Source organism: Delphinapterus leucas, chromosome 12, assembly GCF_059928025.1.
Source record: "Delphinapterus leucas isolate spDelLeu-1000000601 "Yukka" chromosome 12, BTC_Dleu_Yukka2, whole genome shotgun sequence".
NCBI lineage: Eukaryota > Metazoa > Chordata > Mammalia > Artiodactyla > Monodontidae > Delphinapterus > Delphinapterus leucas.
This window is the reverse complement of record NC_143140.1, coordinates 68397664-68422066: the sequence shown is the minus strand read 5'-3', so window position 1 is coordinate 68422066 and position 24403 is coordinate 68397664. Positions and strand designations below refer to the sequence as shown.

Below are 24403 nucleotides of genomic sequence, written 5' to 3'. Positions count from 1 at the left end.
TCTACTTTGCCTGTTGGTGATTTATGGTAACTTAATTTTCTAGGAGCAAAGGAAATTGAGAAAAGGTGTAGGATTGTTAAACATTAGCAGAAGGAAGGTTTTTAGTTCTAGGAAGGTTTATTTTGTAATTGGGTATATATGATACACGACACCAATCTCAGGTTACCATATGCAGAAACAAATAATAATCCAGGTAGCCTAACACAAAGCCACAACTCACAGACATTCCTTGATGGGTGCCTAGTAAAAAGCATTATTTGTAAGAATGATCAGTATTACTAAGTGATCCTTTTTCTCAACCAAGTGTTGCCTAAATTTGCCATTATATTCATGGATTTCCACAAAATGCATTACTTCACAAAAATTAGCAAAATCTTAAAACCCAGGGATTTATTTTATATTATCCTGTAATCTTCATGTCTTCAAAATATCTAGTAAAGTAAAACCAATCATTTGAATGATGAAATGCAGAATCAAATTCCTGCATATTTTTTTTTTTTTTTTTTTTTTTTTTGCGGTACGCGGGCCTCTCACTGTTGTGGCCTCTCCCGTTGCGGAGCACAGGCTCCGGACGCGCAGGCTCAGCGGCCATGGCTCACGGGCCCAGCCGCTCCGCGGCATGTGGGATCTTCCCGGACCGGGGCACGAACCCGTGTCCCCTGCATCGGCAGGCGGACTCTCAACCACTGCGCCACCAGGGAAGCCCCCTGCATATTTTTGAAGTTAAATTTAACACTACTTTTTCTTACTCAAAGTACTTAATGGTGCACACATTAAAACTTTTTTTCAGTGATGTAGAATTAATATTATTGAGGAGTTTTGTAAAATATTTGCGATATATTTGATTAGTTATTGCACTGAGAGTATAAATATATTTGGGCTGATAAATGTGGCTGATGAATTTATACTCATCTAAATGGATTTATGATCAAATTAAATGGATTTTAATTTATTTTTTTAAGGCACAAAGAACTAGATTATTTAAAAGATAATTGTAGCCTTCATATGTAAATGAGTATTATATGCAAGGTTTATTTAAAAAAAGAACTAAGCTATTCTTTCTCTACTGTTAATAATATTCTAAATCTGTCTTGCATTAAAAAGAAACCTTTAGACTTTTGGATTAAAGTTTGCAAATATTGGCTAATCTGTTGGTTAAACTGTAACCTGCAATTTTGTTTGCTTCAAATGACCTGGGATAGACGTGGAAAATCCAGCTTTTCCAGCCCTCATTGTCTCAGAGCCCTTTCCAAAGTAAAGTTAAAATTGACAAGTATGCCAAATTCAGGAGAAATATTTTCTGCAGCTAATGGCTCAGCCCTTGCAGAAGAGAGAATGAGGGATGGATACACCTGCTCGCAGAGGAATAGATATTTTGGATTTTCCAGCCATCCAGCTTGCAAACGTTCCATCTGATACCATAAATCCCAGGTTTTTCTGGCTTGAAAAATATGGTTACCATGCAAGCCACATGCCCAATTTCCCCACAAGTCACTCACAGAAAGTGCGGCCAGTCTGTCAACAGGACTCCCATTCATTCAGCTTTTGCTTTGTGCTGTGCATTCATTAAGCCATTGAACACAAATTGTCCCAAATCTGAGTCATAACCTATAAATAAGACTCTATCATCATCCTTATTTTACAGACCACAGCATGCTTAGATCAGTGGTCACACACACACTCGCAGTAGCATTTGCACTGTAGCATTGGGGTCCGACTGCCTGGCTTCAGAGATCAGCTGCACCGCTTAATACCTACGTTCTTGACCTAGAGCTGAACCTCAGTCTCCTCATCTACAAAATGGGGATAATAATAATACCTACTTCAGAGTGTTGTTCTGAAGATTAAACAGACTGACATATGTAGAGCCCTTTGCATCTGGCATATAGTAAATGCTTTATAAGTATTATCTTTTGCTAATATTGTATGTAGTACATTATATGTGTTCTACATTAAATGGATGTAGGACATGTGACATAGGACAACTTAGAAAATATGACTGGACTTGAGTTTTCTGCTTTTCTAAAAGATCAGAGTTTTGCATCAACAACTGTAGGAAGATTAGATTTGACGTTGACTGCTGTAGGTAGGAACCGTCCTCTTGTTGGCTGGCAGCAGGGCATCAACCACCAACTTTCCAGACATTTGTAATTAAGACAAGAATCCTTTTATACCTATTTTAGCTCAGCTGAAGGTGACTTTGTTCACATAAAGAAAATGAGAAGGCATGTAGATCCGATTTGGGGTGATAGGGCAGCTGAATTTTCAGATCGTGTAATACAAGAAAGATGCCGGAAGCTTGTGGAAAAAGATTCTGAGACTGAGCCTGGGTCCAGTGGTGGAAGAAAGCTGTGAGTGATTATGAATGTCATGCATGTGAGAGAGGAGAAGGGAGAGACACAGGCTCTGGATTTGCCATCTCTGGAAAAGGCATTGCTTAGACGTTTGCCTAAGAGAGGAGAAAGACAGCAGAAACCCTGATAATTCATTCTGCCTCCATGAACTGGCTTTGCTGATACCTTCCTATACATTGTTTCCTTTTGGATTTAGCTCTAAAACCAGGTCCCCAAGCTATCTGTTCAACCACAGATGCCCTCTTCTCCAACAGAGGACCTTTCCATTGGGCGGAGCCAGGCAGGGGACTGGGACTGTGGTTATGCCATAGCAGGCCAGCTGTGGTCTTGGGAGCCACAGAGATCTGGGTTTGCATCCTGATTCTGCCACTTATTAGCTGTGTGACCTCTGGCAAATTACTTGAGCTCTCTGTGTTTTAGTTTCCTTATCTGTAAAACAGGCTTAGCAATACTCATGTTACAGAATTTTAAAAGGGATTTAATGAAATAATTTGTGTAAAGCATTTAGCACATTCCGTTATATATAAAAATTAGTCAATAAATAACTAATATGATTAGTCATTCCAAGTGAAAATGACAGTCTGGGATGTGATTTCAAAGAAACTTTTAGACCTTATCAAGTATGTCAAAACTGCATTAAAAGTTTAGAGATTCCATACATCTTAATTAAGTTTCCTCTCATATGATATTCAGAAATTTTCTATATTTTGAAATTATTGAAAACGTATACCTGCTACGCAAATAGATTCTATTATCGCCACATTCTGGATACCTTGGTCAAAATGGAGCATTTTTCTTTTTTTGTGGTGCCCCGACTTTGCTGGTCAGGTAAACACCACTTTGTGGGCGACTCAGTATTGGGAGTGTCGAATACTTGCAATTAGGCAGAAAAAACGTTAGCCATGTACGGACCTGTGGATTCTGGATTCATCCAACCCTCGGGAGCAACAGTCTAAGGCGACCCTCTTCCGTTTGCCCCTCCGAGATCGAAGCAGCGGTGGAGGCCGCCAGAGCAGCTTTTCCGGGCTGGTCCTCCCGGAGGCCCCAGGAGCGCTCGCAGGTGCTGCAGCGGCTGGCGGATTTGCTGGAACAGTCCCTGGAGGAGCTGGCCCAGGCTGAATCCAGGGACCAAGGTGAGAGGCATCTGTGCCAGCCTCTTCCCTCTTTCCCAAGCTCGCTCTCTCTAGCGGAGCCGGGGTTTAGCGCCGCTGTCCCTTCTTTATGGGAAGAGCACGCACTATCTTCCTGGCGGTTCACACGCTCCTTCCAGGTTGTCAGTTGATCTCTTGCCTCTTAACCGTGTGGATGGAACTCAGGACACTTTCTTCATGTTACCCCCACCCACTTGGACCTATCAGCTAGCCCACCCATGTGCTTCTCACGGCAGTGGTAGAGGATGGAAAGCCAAACCAGCCAAGGCCTCTGAAGGCCGAGGCTTGCAACTGGCCCACTTCTGCTTCATTCTGATGGCCAAAGCAAGTCAAGGCCCAACGCCAGTTCAGGAGGAACGGAAATAAATACATTGTATATTTGGTGGAAGGAACTGCAAAGATGTATGGCAAAGGGCATGGATATGGGGAGAGAGGAAGAACGAGGGCTGAGGGTGCAGCCCTCCACTAGTTCTAAGTAGAGAGTTTCAAAGCAAATTTGTTTCTTTTCTTTTCACTACATGATTCATTTATTAGTTTTAAATTTTTAATTAATTAATTAATTATTTTTGGCTGCATTGAGTCTTCCTTGCTGCGAGCAGGCTTTCTCTAGTTGCGGCAAGCAGGGGCTACTCTTCGTTGTGGCGTAAGGGCTTCTCATTGCGGTGGCTTCTCTTGTTGCAGAGCACAGGCTCTAGGGGCACGGGCTTCAGTAGTTGTGGCATGATATTTATTTTTTAATTGAAGTATAGTTGATTTACAATATGTTAGTTTCAGGTGTACAGCACAGTGATTCAGATATATATCTATATCTATATACATACATATACAGGTGACAGCTCTTCAAATTGTCTTATATATGTATATATGTATGTATATATACATATATATGTTCTTTTTCAGATTCTTACCCCTTATAGGTTATTACAAGATATTGAATATAATTCCTGTGCTCTACAGTAAGTCCTTGTTGGTTATCTATTTTATATATAATAGTGTGTATATGTTAATCCCAACCTCCTAATTTATCCCTCCCCCTCCTTTCCCCTTTGGTAAACATAAGTTTGTTTGCTAAAGGCAAAGATAACTTGAAGAGCAGTCACACAGTTTTTTAGAAAGATTTCTGATATGTCGGTCACTGTTCCACTCCCAACACAATTTCCCAATTTTTTTAACTGCTTCCCAGAAGTCAGGGTAATGGAGTAAATGTCTGTAAATCTTTGTAGTGATATCTGTTAGGAAAGGCCAAGATCTTTTTAATTTACATGCGTGCTGTAAAGCAGCCTAAAGTTAAGAAGCAGCCTGACTCCAAACCCTTAAGAAAAAAATGCTTCCTGACACTGCAGAGTCTCCCTGTATCACTAAAGATAACTGAGGAACAATCCAGGGAAGCATATGTCTAGGATGTGCATGGGGCACGTGATGGGTGAGCAAGGGCCACACAGCATCCTGTGCCAGCTTCCCACCAGTGGCTCTGCCATGTGTCCATCTTAGTGACTCCACTGTGTGTTGAGGGGACAGTTAATATCACCACGTGCTTTTTTGGTGACGTGCAAATACAGCTGTCTTAACACCCATTATTCCAACCCCTCTGTAGCATGTCCAAAGCTTGGTGATTTTGAATTGAAAGAGCTGGTGTGGGTGAAGTGATAGCATCTGGCGAATTCCTGATGATAGCTATGAATTGTTCAGTCCACAAAACAAAGATTATTTGACTCAACTCTAACCCCCTCTACTTCATCTTACAACCTCACATCTAATTGTTTCACAGTTTTATCAAACTATGATCAACGCTCTCTGTAACCAATGAATGCCCATCCCAGGCTGGAAGAAACAGAGGCTACTTCAGTGTGAGCAGGATACGTGTGTGGTATTGCTTCCTCCCAGTCCGAGGTGAAGAACACTGACAGCGCCTTCTGCTGTTGACTTCTTACAGGGAAAACCCTAACCCTGGCGAGAACCATGGACATTCCCCGGTCTGTACAGAACTTCCGGTTCTTCGCTTCCTCCATCCTGCACCACACGTCCGAGTGCACACAGATGGACCACCTGGGCTGTCTCCACTACACGGTTCGGACCCCCGTGGGCATCGGTAGGTGCTGCAGTGAAAGCCTGGACCACAGCTGTACGTAGAGATGCTCAGTCAGCCCTGTAGAATTGATCTAAAGGAACAGACTTAAAAAAAAGGAAAGTAGAAATTTCTTCTACTTTATCTGAAATTTAATTGGCCTTAAAAATCCAATTCTAGTTTATTTTCTTTGTGTCAAATTCCCTAGTTATTCCTGGAAACTTGTTCTGGAGGAATCACAGAAAAAAAGAATGATACTGATTGTAAATTCACAATCCAGGACTTTTTGTCCCTTGTAATTAAAAAAAACCAAATTATTTCCAGAGAGCGTTGTGATTAAGATCATAGATTTTAGGTTATGTGTGGGGTAAGTGATTTAAATTTTGTGTGCTTCAGTATCCTGAGCTGGAAACTGGGAGGATCGTTTAATTTTATCTTTATATATCTTTGTGTGAATTATGTAAGTTAGTAAGTGTAGAGCACTTAGAACAGTGCCAGGGACATGGTAAATAAGCCTTGACTGGATTATCTACTTCCCTCTTTCATTTCTCTGCTTCTTGCCCTTTAGAGGACATATAAATGTCTGCAATAACTAAAAGTTTCCACTAGATGTCACTGTTTCCTCTGAGAAAAAACCAACTACCGTCCATACTTTACTAGTTATATTTTATGATAGAATAAAAGAAGATAAGTTAAGGGGGAAGAAAATGGAACATTTTACCTGAGCCCTTCGGAAATGGTATTTTCAAGGCGTTATGAAAGCTCCAACCTCCTCCTAAGAAGTATGCTAGTACATTATGCTGCAAAAATATTGTTATCCCCTAAAGAGCAGATTTTTCAGTGGGAAATTTAATAATGTAAACTATGTTCACTTTCATAGCTCAGGCTTGAGGGCAGAGTATAAAATAAGGTGAATCCATCTACTGATTCATAATGTAGGTTTTATTTTTACACGTTTTATGGTCAGAAGCCTAGGTGGTTTCAGAATGTTACATGGAGACCCACTGTAGATGTTGGTTCTGTTACTTACCCAGCAAACCTATCTGGTCAGGATACAGGTGAGAACCTAGAAAGATTTTTTTTTTTTAATTAAAAAATACTCTGGGTTAGCGAAAATGGATTTCACAGTCTCAGAACCTATTGCTCTTATTTTACAAATAATTCTGAACAGCTAGAAATTTTATGTCTCAATCCACAAGAGATTAGAAACAGAGATGGAGAAATTTAGAAGAAATAGTAGCTGGCCTGTTTGATTAATGAGGAGGGAGAAGTTTAAACAGTACAGAGATCAGTCTACAACTCTCAAAATTGATCACATTCTGAGAATGTTTGGGGACAGGTGACAGTCTTTTAGCCCCAGAACTTATATTGCTGTTGTTCATAAATATAATTGTAAGTCATCAAGAAAAGAGTAGACTGTCCTGATTATAGTCTTAAAAGGTACAGCTGCTTGTAATACAGTTTAGAATTAGTTCCCTGAAGTTGGCTACAAAAGTTTGGGATTTTGGGAGAGTAAGCTGAAGTTTGGTGTAGCATGAAGGAGTTTGCATTCATAAAGCCTGTCTGGCCCATCTGCTTTGAGGGGCATGTCATTGCTGGCAATGCTTCTGTTATCCTCTGTTAGCTGGTCTGATCAGTCCCTGGAATCTGCCCCTCTACTTGCTGACCTGGAAGCTGGCTCCAGCGATCGCTGCTGGCAACACTGTGATAGCCAAGCCCAGCGAGCTGACTTCTGTGACCGCGTGGATGATGTGCAAACTCCTGGAGAAAGCAGGTAATTGGGAGATGGGGCACGCGGTTGGCTTTGGAGATGTATGTTGTGTAGGCTTCGGCCACCGTAGGGTCACTGACATTTGAAAAGTTATTTTGGATAGAAATCTGCTCAGCACCGAAACAGATCCCAGGGACATCTCTGATTTTTCGTTTCCCTGATCCTCTTCTGAGAAATCCCCTTCATCCACGGGGCTCGTGCCCACCGCTTCCTTTCTTCATCCCCAGAACATGCTACTGCAGGATAGCTCCTCCCTGCACGGGCTCCACGGGCAGTCCCCTGAGCACAGGATAGCAGTACAGCAAACGGCTTAAAGAGCTTGATAAACTCAGACACCAGCCTGCCCCAGACTGTGTCTCCAATAGTCAGTTTAAATAGTACGTTTGAAACACCAGTGGATTTTGATGCAAAGAAGAATATTGCTAGGTACCTCTCTGGTTTGCACAGCTATAGAATGCCTAAGAGAAACAGCCCATTTTCAAGAGAATTGAATATACACCCCTCAGTTTTCCCTGCATTTGGAACCACTGCTGAGATGCTGATATACTATGGTTCCTTGTCCCCCTTTTGCCGATGGTTTAAAATGTGGAAGGTGTGTTCCTGGTTTCGCCTGGAGTGTTCAGCCGACACTGCACCGGGGTTGGAAGGTTGCAGGCAGGAGGCTCTAGCTTGTAACCCACAGGAAGCCCCTCACTGTTAGGCCCTCAGCTCATGTCTCTGCCCAGCCTGGGTGGGAATGATTGGCAGGTGGTGGGGAACAGGCTCTGTCAGTCTCTGCTGTGCTCGTTTCCTTCAAGCCCACAAAGAAGGTGTTGCTGGGCTCACTTAGATCCATAGAAGGAGTGGTTGGTAAGAGCCCATCTCTCTCCTGTATGCCTTTTCTCTCAAAGCAAAAACATACACATTGGCTTCCAGGAAAGTTGAGCCAGTTCCTACTCCAGGGTTTAGATGACAGGTTAAATTGTGCCCGTTGAGGGAAGAGCACTGGGCCTCATGACCCTAGTTTAGCTGCCCATTTCCCTTGTATCCTATGGAAGAATGAGGCCACCCAGCCTAGGTCTTTGGGATGATGTCGATGGCTGCCCCAGGCCTCTGGAAGGTGCATGATATGAACATCCCTACCTCCCTCCTGTCCCAGAACGTGCTATCCCTCCCTTACAAAAGAGACCGCATTCTATCCCTTTCTTTGCAAAATGGAATCTCTAGTATCTGCAAAGGTCCAAGGTGTTTCTTCCCTGCCTCTTGACTGCCGGTTCCCTGGTGTGAGATAGAAGTGGGGCCTTCGCTCTGCTTTGATCCTGTGTTGGATACACAGGGAGCTGGGGAGGGTGCCACAGAGCCGTGTTCCCGAGACCACTCACTCCTAAGATCAGCTACGTCTTGATCTATGATGATTTCTCTTTTCTTTTTTTTTTAAAGCTTTGTTTATCTGCTGGTGCCTGACTTACGTCCTCCCCTATGTGACAGAGGATGTCACAAGCCTACATCTGACATTAATTAATTTATTTATTTTTGGCTGTGTTGGGTCTTCGTTTCTGTGCAAGGGCTTTCTCTAGTTGTGGCAAGCGGAGGCCACTCTTCATCGCGGTGCGCGGGCCTCTCACTATCGCGGCCTCTCTTGTTGCGGAGCACAGGCTCCAGACGCTCAGGCTCAGTAGTTGTGGCCCACGGGCCTAGTTGCTCCGTGGCATGTGGGATCCTCCCAGACCAGGGCTCGAACCTGTGTCCCCTGCATTTGCAGGCAGATTCTCAACCAGTACGCCACCAGGGAAGCCCCTGATTTCTCTTTTCTAATCACCCTCCTCTTTCATATAACCCAGAACCTGGTCTGCCTGAGAGTTTTATGTTTCCATTTATTTACCCAGCATTGCTCTTATTCTTGTGAATGAATAAACCTATTGTACCGAGACAGTCTGTCCCTCCCTCCCTCCCTGGGCTGGCTTTGCCAAACTTTCCTCCTCCAACAAACACTGAGAGTATGATGGTCCAATTGCACCTGACATGAGCCCTCAGTTTCTCCACTGGGATTGGGAGGGGGTGTGAATGACATCACTTAATTCTGCTTTAGAGCACTCTAAGAGAAACTTGCAATAGTGTAAGAAAAGAAAGCTAAAACAACGTGCTAAGGCATTTTGGATATGTCAACAGCTAGCTCCTCTAGTCCGCGGCATTCAAACAGACTTGGTAAGTGAACTTTCTTTGAAATAAAATCATCGAATATTTATATAGATACACCATGAATACCTCTTTGGGAGCCCTAGAATATTTGTTTTTTTCCCTTGTGGGCACCAAACGTTTGCTCTCATTCCTGAAGTGTCCACTGATGGCAGATTTCTGGCCCTTCCTATTAATTTTGGTTCTGCTCTGTTTAAGCTTAAAATTTTCCTTGTCGTGATCCAGGCACATCCTAGCTCTGGAGGGACTTCCTTCCCTTTCCCGTCTCTTAGCCTCCTACTCTGAGTTTTACTGAATTGTTATTTGCCAATTAAACTGCCTTCTCTCTCTTATAACCAGAATCTTTTAAGGGTAGAAGGCAGATTTATCTAGAAAAATTTCATTAGTGTCTGGATCAAATGGCAAAATGGTTCTGAGGAGTACTGGCCAGTAGATAGCTCTTAACTTATTAACATCGGAGCTCAAAGAAATGTAATCAATCAATGTATTAATACGACGAACCTCACAGAGCTGTTGGGAGATCTATAGGGTGTAGCCCATTTACAACAATGACCAGCCCACAGGAAGTACCCAATAAATGTGAACGTTTACTGGTACTCTTTAAATTTTTTATTCTCATTAAAATTATTTTAATAGCATACATATGTAGCATTATATCTTATTTTTCATTAATTTATTTTATTTATTTATTTATTAATAGATCTTTATTGGAGTATAATTGCTTCACAATACTGCATTAGCTCCTGTTGTACACAAAAGTGAATCACCCATATGCATACGTATGTCCCCATATGCCCTCCCTCTTGAGCCTCCCTCCCACCCTCCCTATCCCACCCCTCTAGGTGGTCACAAAGCACCGAGCTGATCTCCCTGTGCTATGTGGCTGCTTCCCACTAGCTATCTATTTTACATTTGGTGGTGTATATATGTCCATACCACTTTCTCACTTCGTCCCAGCTTACCCTTCCTCCTCCCCGTGTCCTCAAGTCCATTCTATGTCTGCGTCTTTATTCCCATCCTGACCCTAGGTTCTTCAGAACCAATTTTTTTTTTTTTAGATTCCATATATATGCGTTAGCATACAGTGTTTGTTTTTCTCTTTCTGACTTACTTCACTCTGTATGACAGACTCTAGGTCCATCCACCTCACTACAAATAACTCAATTTCGTTTCCTTTCATGGCTGAGTAACATTCCATTGTATATATGTGCCACATCTTCTTTATCCATTCATCTGTAGATGGACACTTAGGTTGCTTCCATGTCCTGGCGATTGTAAATAGTGCTGCAATGAACATTGTGGTACGTGACTCTTTTTGAATTATGGTTTTCTCAGGGTATATGCCCAGTAGTGGGATTGCTGGGTCACATGGTAGTTCCAGTTTTAGTTTTTTAAGGAACATCCATACTGTTCTCCATAGTGGCTGTATCAATTTACATTCCCACCAACAGTGCAGGAGGGTTCCCTTTTCACCACACCCTTTCTAGCATTTATTGTTTCCAGATTTTTTGATAATGGCTATCATTAATTTATTTTAAATGTGATGTGTTAAAAAAATTTTTTTTAATGGGTATTCATTCTATATGGCAAAGTAGGCCATGGCACAGTGGATACAACGAAAGGCAAAACACAGACCCCATGTCTGCCCTTAGCTGGAGTACCTTCTAGTGGTCGATATGTAATGAACAGGAAAATCCATAAAACACATAAATGAATACATGCAGATATAGAGCAGTAGAGTTTCCTGAGAGAAAAGATTGGGGCACCTACTTCGGGGTGTTCTTGGTCAGTCAGTCTTAGAGCGTGATGGTGCATCCATATCATGGGGAGCTGGACCTTCAACTCAAGACTCACCTTCCTGGGGGAGCCGTCCCTCACTCCCCTGGGCCGAGGTAGTCAGTCTCTTCTCTGGCTTCCTTTTTTGTTTTTTTTTTTTTTTGGCGGCACGCGGGCCTCTCACTGCCGTGGCCTCTCCCGTTGCGGAGCAACAGGCTCCGGATGCGCAGGCTCAGTGGCCATGGCTTACGGGCCCAGCCGTTCCGTGGCATGTGGCATCTTCGCGGACCAGGGCACGAACCCGTATCCCCTGCATCGGCAGGCGGACTCTCAACCACTGCGCCACCAGGGAAGCCCAGCCTTTCTCTGGTTTCTTTAGTGCATGAATGCTCCCTCTACTTCACATTTGCTCACTGAACTGTGAGTCGTGGATGCCAGCTTGGAGCAGGGCTCTCCTCCCTCCTGGGCCCCGACCTGCCTGAGGATGTATTTGTATCTCCAGCCCCTGAGGCCCAGTCAATACTATGGAATGAATTATATAGAATGTTCAACCCTGCATTTTTCTAGGACAAAGCCCCCGGAGAAATCCCGCCCGGGGCATAGTATAGGCAGAGGTGATGCTGTAGTCTTTGTTTTGCTATTGAACCAGAGACAGCCGTTAACATTCCCTCCCAACCCCATTCACGCCGTTGAACTTTGAAGGAGAATCTCCATGTAACCTGAAGTCCTCGACATACTGAGAAGAATCACTGAAACCAATACTGCTTCCCACCCAGGTGTTCCACCAGGTGTTGTAAATATTGTGTTTGGATTGGGACCCAGGGTAGGCGAGGCGCTGGTGTCCCACCCAGAGGTGCCCCTCATCTCTTTCACTGGGAGCCAGCCCACGGCCGAGCGGATCACACAGCTGAGTGCTCCCCACTGCAAGAAGCTCTCGCTGGAGCTGGGGGGCAAGAATCCTGCCATCATCTTTGAAGATGCCAACCTGGAGGAGTGTGTTCCGACCACAGTCAGGTCCAGCTTTGCCAACCAGGTATGTCCTCTGGGTTTTTTCTTCCCTTTTGTTTATTTGCTTGTTTTTAACTCAGTAGCCCTGTCAAGCTGGATCTGTTGCATCACAGTGCAAAACTGGGGTAAGTCAATCCAGGACTATTTCAGTGAAAGGAGAATGGTTACATTGTGTTACTCCATTGACTATCTGTTCAATCATAATGTCACTCAGAAGCCTTGTGGCGTCTCCTGTGCAGCGAACTCCTCTTCTTGAGTTACACAGCTTTTATCGGGTGATGACTTCTTTTTTGCTTCTCCAAGCTTCCCCATTCCTTTATTTATAGTTTTCCCAGTCTTTTCTTGCTGTCCAGGTGTCCTAGCTCCTGGAAACCTTATTATCCCTCCCCAAAGCATCCCAAATGCATTCACACACTTAGAAATAAATACCTGAACAAGTCTCAAGCAAGTTTCTTAACTTAACATCATGGAGGAGCCTTGAGCAACTTTGTTTCTCCTGATTGTTGGATGGGTTGTTGTGAAGATGAAATATCAATGTGATGAAAATATTTATTTATGCATATATGTACAATCATACATACACAATACTGACAAGTCCAGAATGTGGTTTGTAAACTATTACATGTTATGTTCAAATGATGATAAGGATGATTTTTCACTCAGAAATCTGTTAGCACCTCTCCCTGGAACACTCAGTACCTCTATTTGGATGTCCAGTAGCATCTGAAACTTAACCTGTGCAGAGCAGAACTCTTGATTCCCCTCCCTCTCCTTTCCCTGCGGTACCTCTGCTCTCCCCGCCTTGTGTTTGCCTCTCCAGGGAAGAGACTACCATCCACTCTGAGACTCAGGCCCCAAATCTGGGACTCATCCTTGTTCTTACTTTCTCTTTTCCTTATACCTCACTAATCCACCAACAGGTCCTGTTAGTTCTATCTTTAAAATCTATCCTGAATCCTATCATTTCTCCAGAGCATCTATGCCAGTTTCCTTATGCTTTTGGGGTCCCATGCCCCTTTAAGAATTTGTTAACCTCAGTGGACTCCTATCACTTTTCTCATCTCCATTGATCCTGCCTTGTCCAAGCTACCTCCACTTATCCGAATGTCTGAAAAGCTCTCTTAACACTCCCCTGTTCCCACTCTCCTTCTCTCCAATTATATTCTCCACACGGCTGCCAGAACGATCATTTTAAAATGTAAGTCCAATCCCATCATCTTGCTGCTTAAAGCCTTCCATGGTCCTTTCATGATACTGCAGATAAAATGCAAGCTCTCTGTGAGTCTATGAACCTGTAAGACCCTGTGTGGTGTTGCCTCGCTCCTAGCCCCCTGCCTTTGTCTTCTACATCCCTCTGACCCCTGTCCCTGCCTCCATCCCCACCCTCAGCCCCACTCACCTTCCTGCCTTTCCTCACACACTCCAAGCTCATTCCTGTGGCAGGTCCTTTACATTTACAGCTGAGAATTCTCTTCCTTCAGATCTTCATCCATCCAGCTCCTTCACGTCAATCAAGGGTCAGTTCAAATATCCCCTGTTCACCAGTGCCTTCCAGGACTCCCTTTAATAAAAGGGAGTAAAAGCTGCCCCCCCATTATTTTCTATTCTCATTCTCTGCTTAGTTTTCTTGTATTGTTTTGGTCACAACCTGAAGTTATATTGTTCATTGAGCTTTACTTGTGCTGTTGCCTGTCTTCCCTATAAGACAGTGCCTTCCACATGGTGAAACTTCATCTTGTTTACCACTGTCTCCCATTGTCCAGACCAGTGCCTGATACGTGACAGGCACTCAGAAGTGCAGGGTGATCTATCCAAGAAGGAGTGGGCCCTCCTGTTTTGTCACTGTCCTCATGTGTCATTCTTGGCAGGGTGAAATTTGCCTCTGCACCAGCAGGATCTTTGTCCAGAAGAGCATCTATAGTGAATTTTTAAAGAGGTTTGTAGAAGCTACCAGAATGTGGAAAGTTGGCATTCCCTCTGACCCATCAGCCGACATGGGAGCTCTGATCAGTAAAGCTCATTTGGAGAAAGTAAGTAAATCCCTGTGTGTAAGTTACAGAAAGAGTTCTTATTTTGAGAGGAGCTCAGCACGAGGCATAACACTATCTGTGCTTTGAAATACTGTTAATTACTACCCTATTTTTTGATAATTATGATGTGTGGGAAATTGTCTCTGGATACAGAGTCTGAAAATGTTAGAGATGAGTACAGAAATGTAGTCCAGGTTAAAGCAGCCTCTACATGACATAAATGAACTTGAGAAGTCAGTAAAGAGATGCCACCAGTAGAGTGAGGAAGGCAAATTGCAGAGCATGAAGGTCAGGTGATGAGAATGATGTGAGCTGAGAGTGGCAGGGATTTCCACCGGTAAATGTTCCCAGTCAGTCCCCAGGCAGTAAGGGTCTGCCTCTGGCTTACAGCAAACGGGAGTCTAGAAGTGCGAATCCAATCCAAATGATGCGGTCCTTAGTTGGTGGGGTGACTTGTGGGAGCCTCCGTGGGAGAAGCCATTGATGTTCTCTGGGTGGCTTATGGAATTTGGGTCTTCAGGATCATTTTAATTCATTACCTGGTGGGACTCCCAAAATAAGTCATAGAATTTCAGAGCTAAAAAGACCTCATTTCCAGCTGTAGTAACTCAGGCCAACCAAGGGTAATGGTAATACACCCCTATCAGTTAACCAGTGAGGGACAGAGCCTTCACTTAAGTTTGAAGAACTCTCTGACACTGCACAGATTTGGTAGACTTACTACATTTTAACTTTTACCTTCACTATAGTGTGGAGCACAGATGCCCGTAGGTGGGAAGGTGTAGTCTCAGTCTTGCTGGTCTCTTCTTACTTGTTTTCTCAGTAAAATGGGAAGCAGGGTGAGGACGGGAGATGGTGTTGAAGGTTTCAAGAAGGAGGAAAAGGTGTGAGATAGTCTTGCAGGAGATCAAGAGAGAGAATGGGCTTCGAAGTGACTGTATTGTTGCTGGGGCAGCTCCAAGGGCTCACCTGGAGCTGTGATCATTTACGATCACATTAAATAAATATGTGGTCATTTATTTAAAGTGAGACCGGCCAGCATGACTGTGTTTTCCTCCAGTCAAAGTCACCTACAAGATTGCAGGCACATGGGCAGCTGTCCCCAGAGTGCCTGTGGTGGACCCACGGTTGTGGATGTTCCCACCCTTGCGGAGCGAGGCATCACCAGATACAAGAGGCTCCCTTGTCCTCCCTTATCTGGCTGTTCTAGACAAAGGGATACACGCTACCTGCCCACACATGCAAATAATTGGTGAAAAATAACCTCCTGCATGTTCCCGAATGCTTTCTGTGGCACAGAATTAACTTCCCAGAAGCATCTTCCAGTAGACTCAGGCCATGGTGTCATCTAAGGTCCCCTTTGCAATTCACCATTCACCTGAGACTCAAAGTTCTCTTTATTAACTCAGCAGAAAAACTGTTCTTCCGTCGTAGGCACTGTTATAATAACTATTTAAGTTCCCCAATGAGGGGAGGTGTATCAGTGAAACAAATCAAAGTATTTGACTTTCCTGTAGCAGTTGAAAGATTTGTAGCCCCCTGTCTTTTGTGTGTGAGAGAAACTGATGCCATTCACTGGCTCCTATTGGTAGTTAGGGCTTTTCTCTGTTGTACTCTGAGTGTTTGTCCCTTTTCCCCCACATAGTGAACTTGGGTCAAATACAGGCTCACCAGGTTTCAATGTATTGTAACGCCTGTGGGCTTTAATACAATATTTGTGATGCTCAGTGTATCCCTGCTGGCCCAAAGGGGCCCTCTCTTTAGCCTGCCCCCCCAATGCCCTCCTGAGCTCCACCACAGGCCCTCCCCGAAGCATTTCTGCTCTCTGACAGCAAGCAGCCTCAGGCCATGTGAGTTGTTCTGCCCCACACGGGCGACAGGACCTCTGTCTACTGAGCCCTGGTTCCTTTCAGTGGAGAATGATAATCAAGGTCCCATGGGTGCCCCTTAGATGATGCCCCATGATAACGAGACAGCCAAGAGGATGTGACTTAAAGCCTGGTTGTGCTGAGCTCTTGTGCTGCCCTTTTAAGAAGTCCAGCTCGGAAAGATGGTAGCTCATCTCAGCTCCACGGTTCTATTGCTTCTAAGGGGGAAGATTTTGCACAGTGTTAAAAATAGTTTTTCATAGTTAAAAACTTAATTTAGTGTTTATCGTAAGCCATTTATTTTTATTTTTTAAGGAAGAACAATAAAGATGGTATTTCCATTATCCCACCACACATAAAACTTCGGGTAGCTCTGGGTTCCCCTTGTTTTGTGGTCCTGTAGGTGGATCCCTCCTCTCAGCTGTGCTCAGAGTCCCCACCCCTCCCCAGTATAAAGTCTCAGAACCTTCCTGCTGTGGCTCAGAGGGTCCCTGGACACCTTCCATCCCTACTACTCTGCCCAGAACACGTACCTGGATGCAAGGAGTCACAGCTTTACCTTCTGGGTCTCTCACCAGGTGGGCCCCTGATGGGGGGCTCTCAGCTCAGGTCTTGTGAGGAAGCCCTAGGTGTCTCTGCCCTTTGAGAGGGAGCCAATGGAAGCAGCTTGGGAAGTGTATGCGTGTCTTTTTCAGGCTGTGACTCTTTTCAGTTCAGTGTGCCAAACCTTGATCTGGGATCAAGGCGGCAGCAGGCACACTCCACTGGCAGTCGTCTTTCCTCTCCTTTCGCCAGGAAGCTTTGGGGTCTGCGAGCCAAGGAATGGCCGGCTGCCATCCTTGCATTGCACCCCTCCTCTTCTGCAGTAGGTCTCTGTCTTCTCCAAATCAAATTAATTGACTTCCCTGGCAGTCCAGTGGTTAAAACTCTGTGCTTCCACCACAGGGGGCGCGGGTTTGATCCCTGGTCGCCTGGTCAGGAACTAAGATCCTGCGTGCCGTGCACGGCCAAAAATAAATGAATGCATGAATAAATAAATAAATCAAATTAGCCACGGGATCTTTGTTTCCATCCTGTGGGATTGTCACAACAGATGGTGATGCAGTGACAGAAGAATCCAGCTAGAGGCTGTGACAGTTGTTTTGTAATGGCCAAGGGCTCCTAAGTGCAAGTGTGACTTCGTAGGTTCCCAGGACGGTGGCGCGGACCCACAGGAAATGGCAGGTGATTCTGTCCTCAGGGAATGCAGAAAAATCTCCCTTGCCTATTTCACAGGGTTGCTTTTTGTTTTCATTTTTGTTTTCCTTTTGACTCTCCAGAATCCTTCCCTGCTTGACTGTCTGGAGAATCTGGCTCTAGGCCAGACTTCCAAAGATGCAGATAGCCAGAGAGAGAGAATCCTTGAGTGTTGACAGTGAGGCGGCGGGGGGGGGGGGAAGCACAGAGGAAGTTCACAGGTATATCCCCCAATAAGGCCAGGCTTCAGGTCTAACTAAGGTCCACTCTTGCGGTTTCCTGTCCTCCTCTGTCAGTTAACCCCGCACCCCGACGTACACAGTGGGGAGCATCCCTGAAATCTCTTAGCTCGTGAGTGTCAGATCGTGCATTATATCATGATCATCATCACCATCACCAGCAACACCAACGCAAACGACAGCAGCTGACTTTCAAAAGACTTACTATGTGTCAGGTATCACACTAGGTATTTTATGTATATTATTTTATTTAGTCCTCTCAAGAGCCCTATGAATAGGTGACACAGTCAATCCCATTTTTCCAGTGAGGAAACTGAGGCGTAGAGCTTTTCTTTTTTTTTTTTTTAATTTATTTTTGGCTGCATTGGGTCTTCATTGCTGCGTGTGGCCTTTCCTCTAGTTGTGGCGACTGGGAGCCACATTGTGGCTTCATTGTGGTGCGTGGGCTTCTCATTGCGGTGGCTTCTCTTTGTTGTGCAGCATGGGCTCTAGGCGTGCGGGCTTCAGTAGTTGTAGCTCGCAGGCTCAGTAGTTGTGGCTCGTGGGCTCTAGAGCGCAGGCTCAGTAGTTGTGGCGCACAGGCTTAGTTGCTCTGCGGCATGTGGGATCTTCCCGGACCAGGACTCGAAGCCGTGTCCCCTGCACTGGCAGATGGATTCTTAACCACTGCGCCACCAGGGAAGTCCAGGTGTAGAGCATTTAACAGCCCTCAGCTGATAAGTGGAGGAACTGGGATTTGAGCACTGCCGTGCTCCCAAGCCCACTCTTCTAACCTCTGTGCTTTGATTTTATGGCCAAAACTACTCAACATTAAGCGCTAACTGCTCTCTGCTCTCTCCTCTCAGAAAAGGTTTCATAAGAATATTTCACTGCGTCTTATAGCACATTCACGGTTACAAAGTTGTTCTTCTGAGCTGCAAGTATAGATATCATTGTGTCACCCAGTGATACTTTCTCTAGAAAAGAAATTCAGTTTAGTGTGTAACTTATATGTTGAATAATTTGATACGTTCACAATTTGAAAACTGACACTTCTCTTGGTATTTTATTATCCCAAGAGCTTCAAAGAGAGAATCATGTAGTTTTGTTTAGACACAATCATCTCAAACCAGAGCGCTCCTTGCACTGTTGGAATCGCTGATAAAGGTTTTGGCTCTACATCCAGCAGGGGCCTCTGGAGACTCATCTGCACTCGCCTTGTTCACACAGGATGCTGCCTCTGCCATCTTTTAATTAATGTGACCGGGTTGCTTCAAAAGAGCAAGAGAGTCGGGGAAGGAAAAGTCCAGATGTATTGTGGACTCTACCCACAAACTCAACGAGAGCTTTTCAGGGAAAGCTTTGAGATCATTGTTCACGTTGGGGAGGAGGAATAGTGGAGAATATAAAGCTCTACCAAATGCTCGCTTTTTCAAACGTCTTTGACTTCATGGCTTATTAAGTGTTCTATAAACTGAAGCAAAGTTAATAATGAGACATTATCTTTTTATTTTTACATGGCAAACATATAGCTCTACAATGAATATAGTTCTACAATGGAGTACTAATCTAATATTGGGGCAGAATGCTCAGATAGATACATGATAATCCGTAGGATTCCAAAATATCATTCCACACTTTACCCTGCCTTTGATGTACTATTTGACTGTTTTTTAGACTTTTACTTTTGGGGATTACTTTTCTACTTCTCCTATGCTTATAACGCCCCTCAAGGGTAGAAGAGTGTATCATTGTGACTTCAACAACATTTTCAAATATAAATAGATACGCCATTATTATAATGAGTCATTTCTGTAACCAATATTAAAAAAAAAACATCTGTCATTATCTCCGAGTCACTGGGTCAACTTATTACATAATTTATTTCCCCTTATTGTGAGCTTTACTCTATTACCTAGATATATTTTCACAATATAATCAGTACTGAGATGAGACATTAGAAATTATTTGTTCTGGAAGCTCAGCTATTGAAGGGCACCCTGGCTTTTAATTAAGTCTTATATACCATTCAACTTCCCATTTTCTGCAATGGACATAGTCTCCCCCAAAGTGAGAAAATATTAGTCTGTGTATTTAACTACTGAATATACCTGAGTGTGAGTTCTAGCTTTACTGTTTATTATCCATTTGAACCCTCTGCCCTTTCTGAGGCTCAATTATATAATCAGCATATAGGAGATAATAATACGTAGTTTATAATAGTTTTGAGAGAATTACCTGAGAATGTGAGAAAAGCATTTATCTGCATGCCTAGCACTTAGACATTAAATAAAAAACTCTCCTCCTCTTACCTATGAGGGCTGAATGCCCAGATAATACTTAGAGCACTTCTGCACTCAGGCTTACTTAGCAGCTGAGTGAAAATATAATCAACCTTAGATTTTGGGGGGGAATGACCTTATACATCTTGATGCTTCAAAAATATTGAATTTTCTCTGCTTTGTGTGAAGACAAACGATAAGTTGTTAGTATATTTTTTACCTCTCCAGGTCAGAAGTTACATCAAGAAAGCTCGCATGGAAGGGGCCCAAATTCTGTGCGGTGAGGGAGTGGATAAGTTAAACCTCCCCCCCAGGAATCAAGCAGGGTACTTCATGCTTCCCACGGTGATAACAGACATTAAGGACGAGTCCTGCTGCATGAAGGAAGAGATATTTGGTCCGGTGACGTGTGTCGTCCCCTTTGATAGTGAAGAGGAAGTGATTCAAAGAGCCAACAGTGTTAAATATGGACTGGCCGCCACGGTGTGGTCAGGCAACGTGGGGCGTGTCCACCGGGTGGCCAAGAAGTTACAGTCAGGCTTGGTCTGGACCAACTGCTGGCTCATCAGAGAGCTGAACCTGCCTTTCGGGGGGATGAAGAGTTCTGGTGTGGGTAGAGAAGGAGCCAAGGACTCTTATGAATTCTTCACTGAAATCAAAACCATCACCATTAAACACTGACCTTGGCCATTGGAGAAGCTGTTACAGTTGACGCCTGGCTGCAGAGAGAATCAGTCATCCAGTGTGGTGAACGGAATTCCTGGCATAAATTTCAGCCACGTCTTGACTCAGCAGAAGGTTATCTCTATAGCTTATCCTCTGTACTTAGTATTTTTACCCTCTGGTGAAGAGATGCAATCTCTTTTCACTGAAGAGTTGAAGAATAGGAAGGCACAAAAAGGAAGCCAGACAATGATCAGGCTCCTCTTAACTTGTGTCTTCGTAGTATTTTTTCATCATTTTGATAAAATTCTTGGAAATTCACAGATAACCAGATTTATTTTTTTCATTTGCAAGTATACGGTAAAAATAAAAAAAATAATCTACAAAGCCAAGAGAAATCACCATAATTTCTACCTTTGGGGAGATTGTAGAGGTTGTTTCCCCATCCATCAGACACGGGCATGGCTCACTGGTAATTGACTGTACCTCATTATGCAAGGGGGCCGTGAATGTTGATGATGTACTTTACGTGGGGTTTGTCAGAGCAGGCATATATGGTAGGTCTCACTAAATATATCTGTATAAGGACAAAGAAGAATAAAATAACTACTACTTTTGGAGGAAACTTAGAACAAGGAGAGTTTGATCCATTCCTACTATGGAGACTAATCAATTCCAATTCTTAGCGTATGTATCTCAGGAGACTTAAAATTTACTAATCCTAAAGGAAGCAATAAATGTTAAGCAATTTTAGTAAGTAGTATGGCATACACCTTGTTTATGAATTGTCTTTTATTCATCCTTAGCCTCATCCTCTTAGGAGCACGGACCTTTTACTAAGTAACAGTGGTATATCTAGCACTTGTTTCCTGAATCCCCCAATAATCAGAGGAGAAATCTGAGGTTTACAGAGATTAAGTAGCATGTTCAAGGTCACACAAATGGTGTGGGGCAGAGGAAGGATTTGAACCCGGGGCTCTCAGACTCCATACCCTAGGATCTCTGGCCATTTCGCGCTTACCTTGGGTTGTGCTTCAGAAGCAGCGAAGTCCTTATGGTTCATGGAACACATCGTGTTGGGTGTCCCCTCTGTGTCTCCCTCCTGCTTTGCCTCTCCTCCCCCCTACCCCTTTTCTCCTACCTCACTCCACTCAGTCATGCAACCCAATCCATGAAGCCAGGAATTCCTCGAGTACAGCCCTTTCCATGCTGACTGAAATGATCTGTTTGCATGTCTCATTTCCTGATGGGACAGGAGTTGCTGAAGGTCAAGGCAGGTGTTATTCCCCTTTGAAGACTCGGTTCACAGCCCAGTGCCTGGCACATAGAAGATGCTCAAAATGAGTTATGGGATGGAACGAGGTCTTCCTGGGGCACTGGGGTATTTGTTGCGTGGCGATTGGGGGTTTGGGTCAGGGGGTGCAGAATAATCTTTACACTTCTGTGTAGAACTTGGCATATGTTGGCTTGTTTACAAATGCTGAAAAATATAAGTCCCTCTGAGGTCAAGTGATGGGTGTCGGATCGTACCTGGTTCTTAGCTTCTGCCTCCTCTCCCCTCTCCTGTCCTTGCTTTCCCTCTTCCCCGGCTGAGGTTCCTTGACCTTGATCAGATAAGTCTAGGACCAGTTCTGAGTGTCAGCAGAAAGAAATTCAGTAGCTCCAGTGTCTAAGAATTTGCATCTTCACTCTTGTAGTTGGTCTGATCCAAGCTCATCCTTATTTCTAAGACCTAAGCCCTATTTTGATTCCAAATTCTGGCAACTGAACCTCTTAGCTCCCAGTGCCTGAATACCCATCTCCCACCACACTGGTTTTCTGTCCAGGAGACTGTTCTCTCTAGGATTTGGAGTCAGCCCTGCTCTTGTCACTTCTTTCCTGGGCTCTGGATCCCACCTTGTGGAGGGGCCTGCTTCCTACTGACACATTCTGGATGCCATTTCCCTTTATCTGTGTTTCTTTGGGTCTCTAGAAGCTCCTGTGGGCTCACGTGTCAGTCTCATGGATGCAGATTTGACCAAATGCTGTTCTCCCTCAACTCACCACTGCCTTAGCTCTCAGGTCAAACCATTGGCTACAGTGTCTTAGCGCCCCAGTTAGATTTTTCCTCATCTGTTCTATCCCAACCAAGTGGGTGAGTTTAGTCCTAAGACCTTACCCGTCCCTGGCCATCTCATACTGTCTCAGGCCCCACATCAGCTAAGGGTGCCATTTGGGTCTGTGCCTACCCCACTACAGAGTCCCACCAGAGTGCTACCTCTGTGGCCATGGGGCTGTGCTCAGAACTGAAGTAAAGAGAATCAGGAGAGATGGTCACAAGGGTTTCAACTATATTTGTAACATTTTATTTCTAAGCTGGATAATGGGCACTTGGGCATTTACTATACTATTTCCTAAGTAGGAAACACTTATATACCAAAGGGAGAGTGGCTGATGTGAAAGACGAACCTGGAGCATGCCCAGGAGAGTGCTGAGCAGAGGCGGAACCACGCCAGCCTCCGAGGGCCTGGGCCCAGGCAGCAGGGATGGAGAGCAGGAGCTGAAGGGCAGCAACAAGGACCCTGCGGAGCAGCACTTCTCAGATTTTGATGTGCTTCTGATTCACCGAGGACTCTTGTTAAAATGCAGACTCAGATTCAGCAGGTCTGGGGTGGGACCTGATTATACTTTCAGCGTGGAAGGACTTAGAAGACACTTTGTGAAACACGGGTGCAGGTGTCTCCCCACTCCCCAGGTCCCTGGATCAGCTGGCTGCAGCATCTGCCCCTCCTAGAGACAAAGGAAGTGCTCAAAAACCAGGGTAGAAGAGCTTCCTGGGGAGGCCTCCTGTATGGCTGTTGGCACAAAGCGGGAGATAACTGGGGCCTTCGCATGCAACTCAGAGGAGGCGGAAGGAAAGGCAACTCCACCTAAGGGTGAGATCCACCGAAGAGTGTCACCATCTGTGATAAAGTCCACCTCACTTCGAAGGTTATGAGGATACAAGCTGAACTGTCCGAATACCCTAGAAAGAAGCCTGTCTCTGACCCTCTCACACGTGGGACTGTACAGTTAGTCCCCCGCTCGGTGATGGGTCTTATGGGTAAACTGCTTTTCCAAACTGCAAAGAATAACTTTGCCAACTACCTATAATAACCAACCAACATGCTTTCTTATTAAAAAGATATTACTGACCAATCAAGGATCATCAAATATTTGGTAAAAGAGAAATGTCAAGATGTGTGAAAGAGTGACTGACCACAGGAGAAACAGATAAAAGAAAGAAGACAAGAAAAAGTGAACTAGCATCTTCAGAGTGGTTTGAGGCAATAGTGGGTTCCCACAAAAGAAGAGGCTACTATGAAAAAGGAGCAGGCAGGGGTTCCCTGGTGGCGCAGTGGTTGACAGTCCGCCTGCCATTGCAGGGGACGTGGGTTCGTGCCCCGGTCCGGGAAGATCCCACATGCCACGGAGCGGCTGGGCCCGTGAGCCATGGCCGCTGAGCCTGCGCGTCCGGAAGCCTGTGCTCCGCAACGGGAGAGGCCACAACAGTGAGAGGCCCGCGTACCGCAAAAAAAAAAAAAAAAAAAAACAGGCAGGGAACATGAAAGAAGCCATGACAAATTAAAAATTCCCCAAATACATTTTAAAAATCAGGAGAATTGAACCATTGGTATGGCTGAAAACTAAATCAGTAATCTGGAAGATAAAGTTGAGAAAATAGCTCAGAATGTAGAGAATGACAGAAAAGGAAAGTATCCAAAAGCTGGGATGGAGGATAGATCTAGAAATCTATTCATATGTAACTAATCCAAGATCAGAGGACA

At 44.4% G+C, this 24403-nt stretch overlaps 1 protein-coding gene across 1 annotated transcript in view; it reads left to right on the top strand.

Moving 5' to 3' along the window:
* The window catches only part of ALDH8A1 (aldehyde dehydrogenase 8 family member A1), a 31197-nt gene extending 7056 nt beyond the window's left edge, over positions 1-24141 (top strand). The window contains exons 2-7 of the mRNA XM_022557206.2: positions 3340-3487; positions 5439-5594; positions 7195-7344; positions 12069-12325; positions 14169-14330; positions 20163-24141. Coding sequence (XP_022412914.1) covers positions 3340-3487; positions 5439-5594; positions 7195-7344; positions 12069-12325; positions 14169-14330; positions 20163-20615 — 1326 coding nt within the window. The 3' untranslated portion in view covers positions 20616-24141. The remainder of the gene's footprint in view (positions 1-3339; positions 3488-5438; positions 5595-7194; positions 7345-12068; positions 12326-14168; positions 14331-20162) is intronic.
* The last annotated feature ends 262 nt before the right edge of the window (positions 24142-24403 follow it).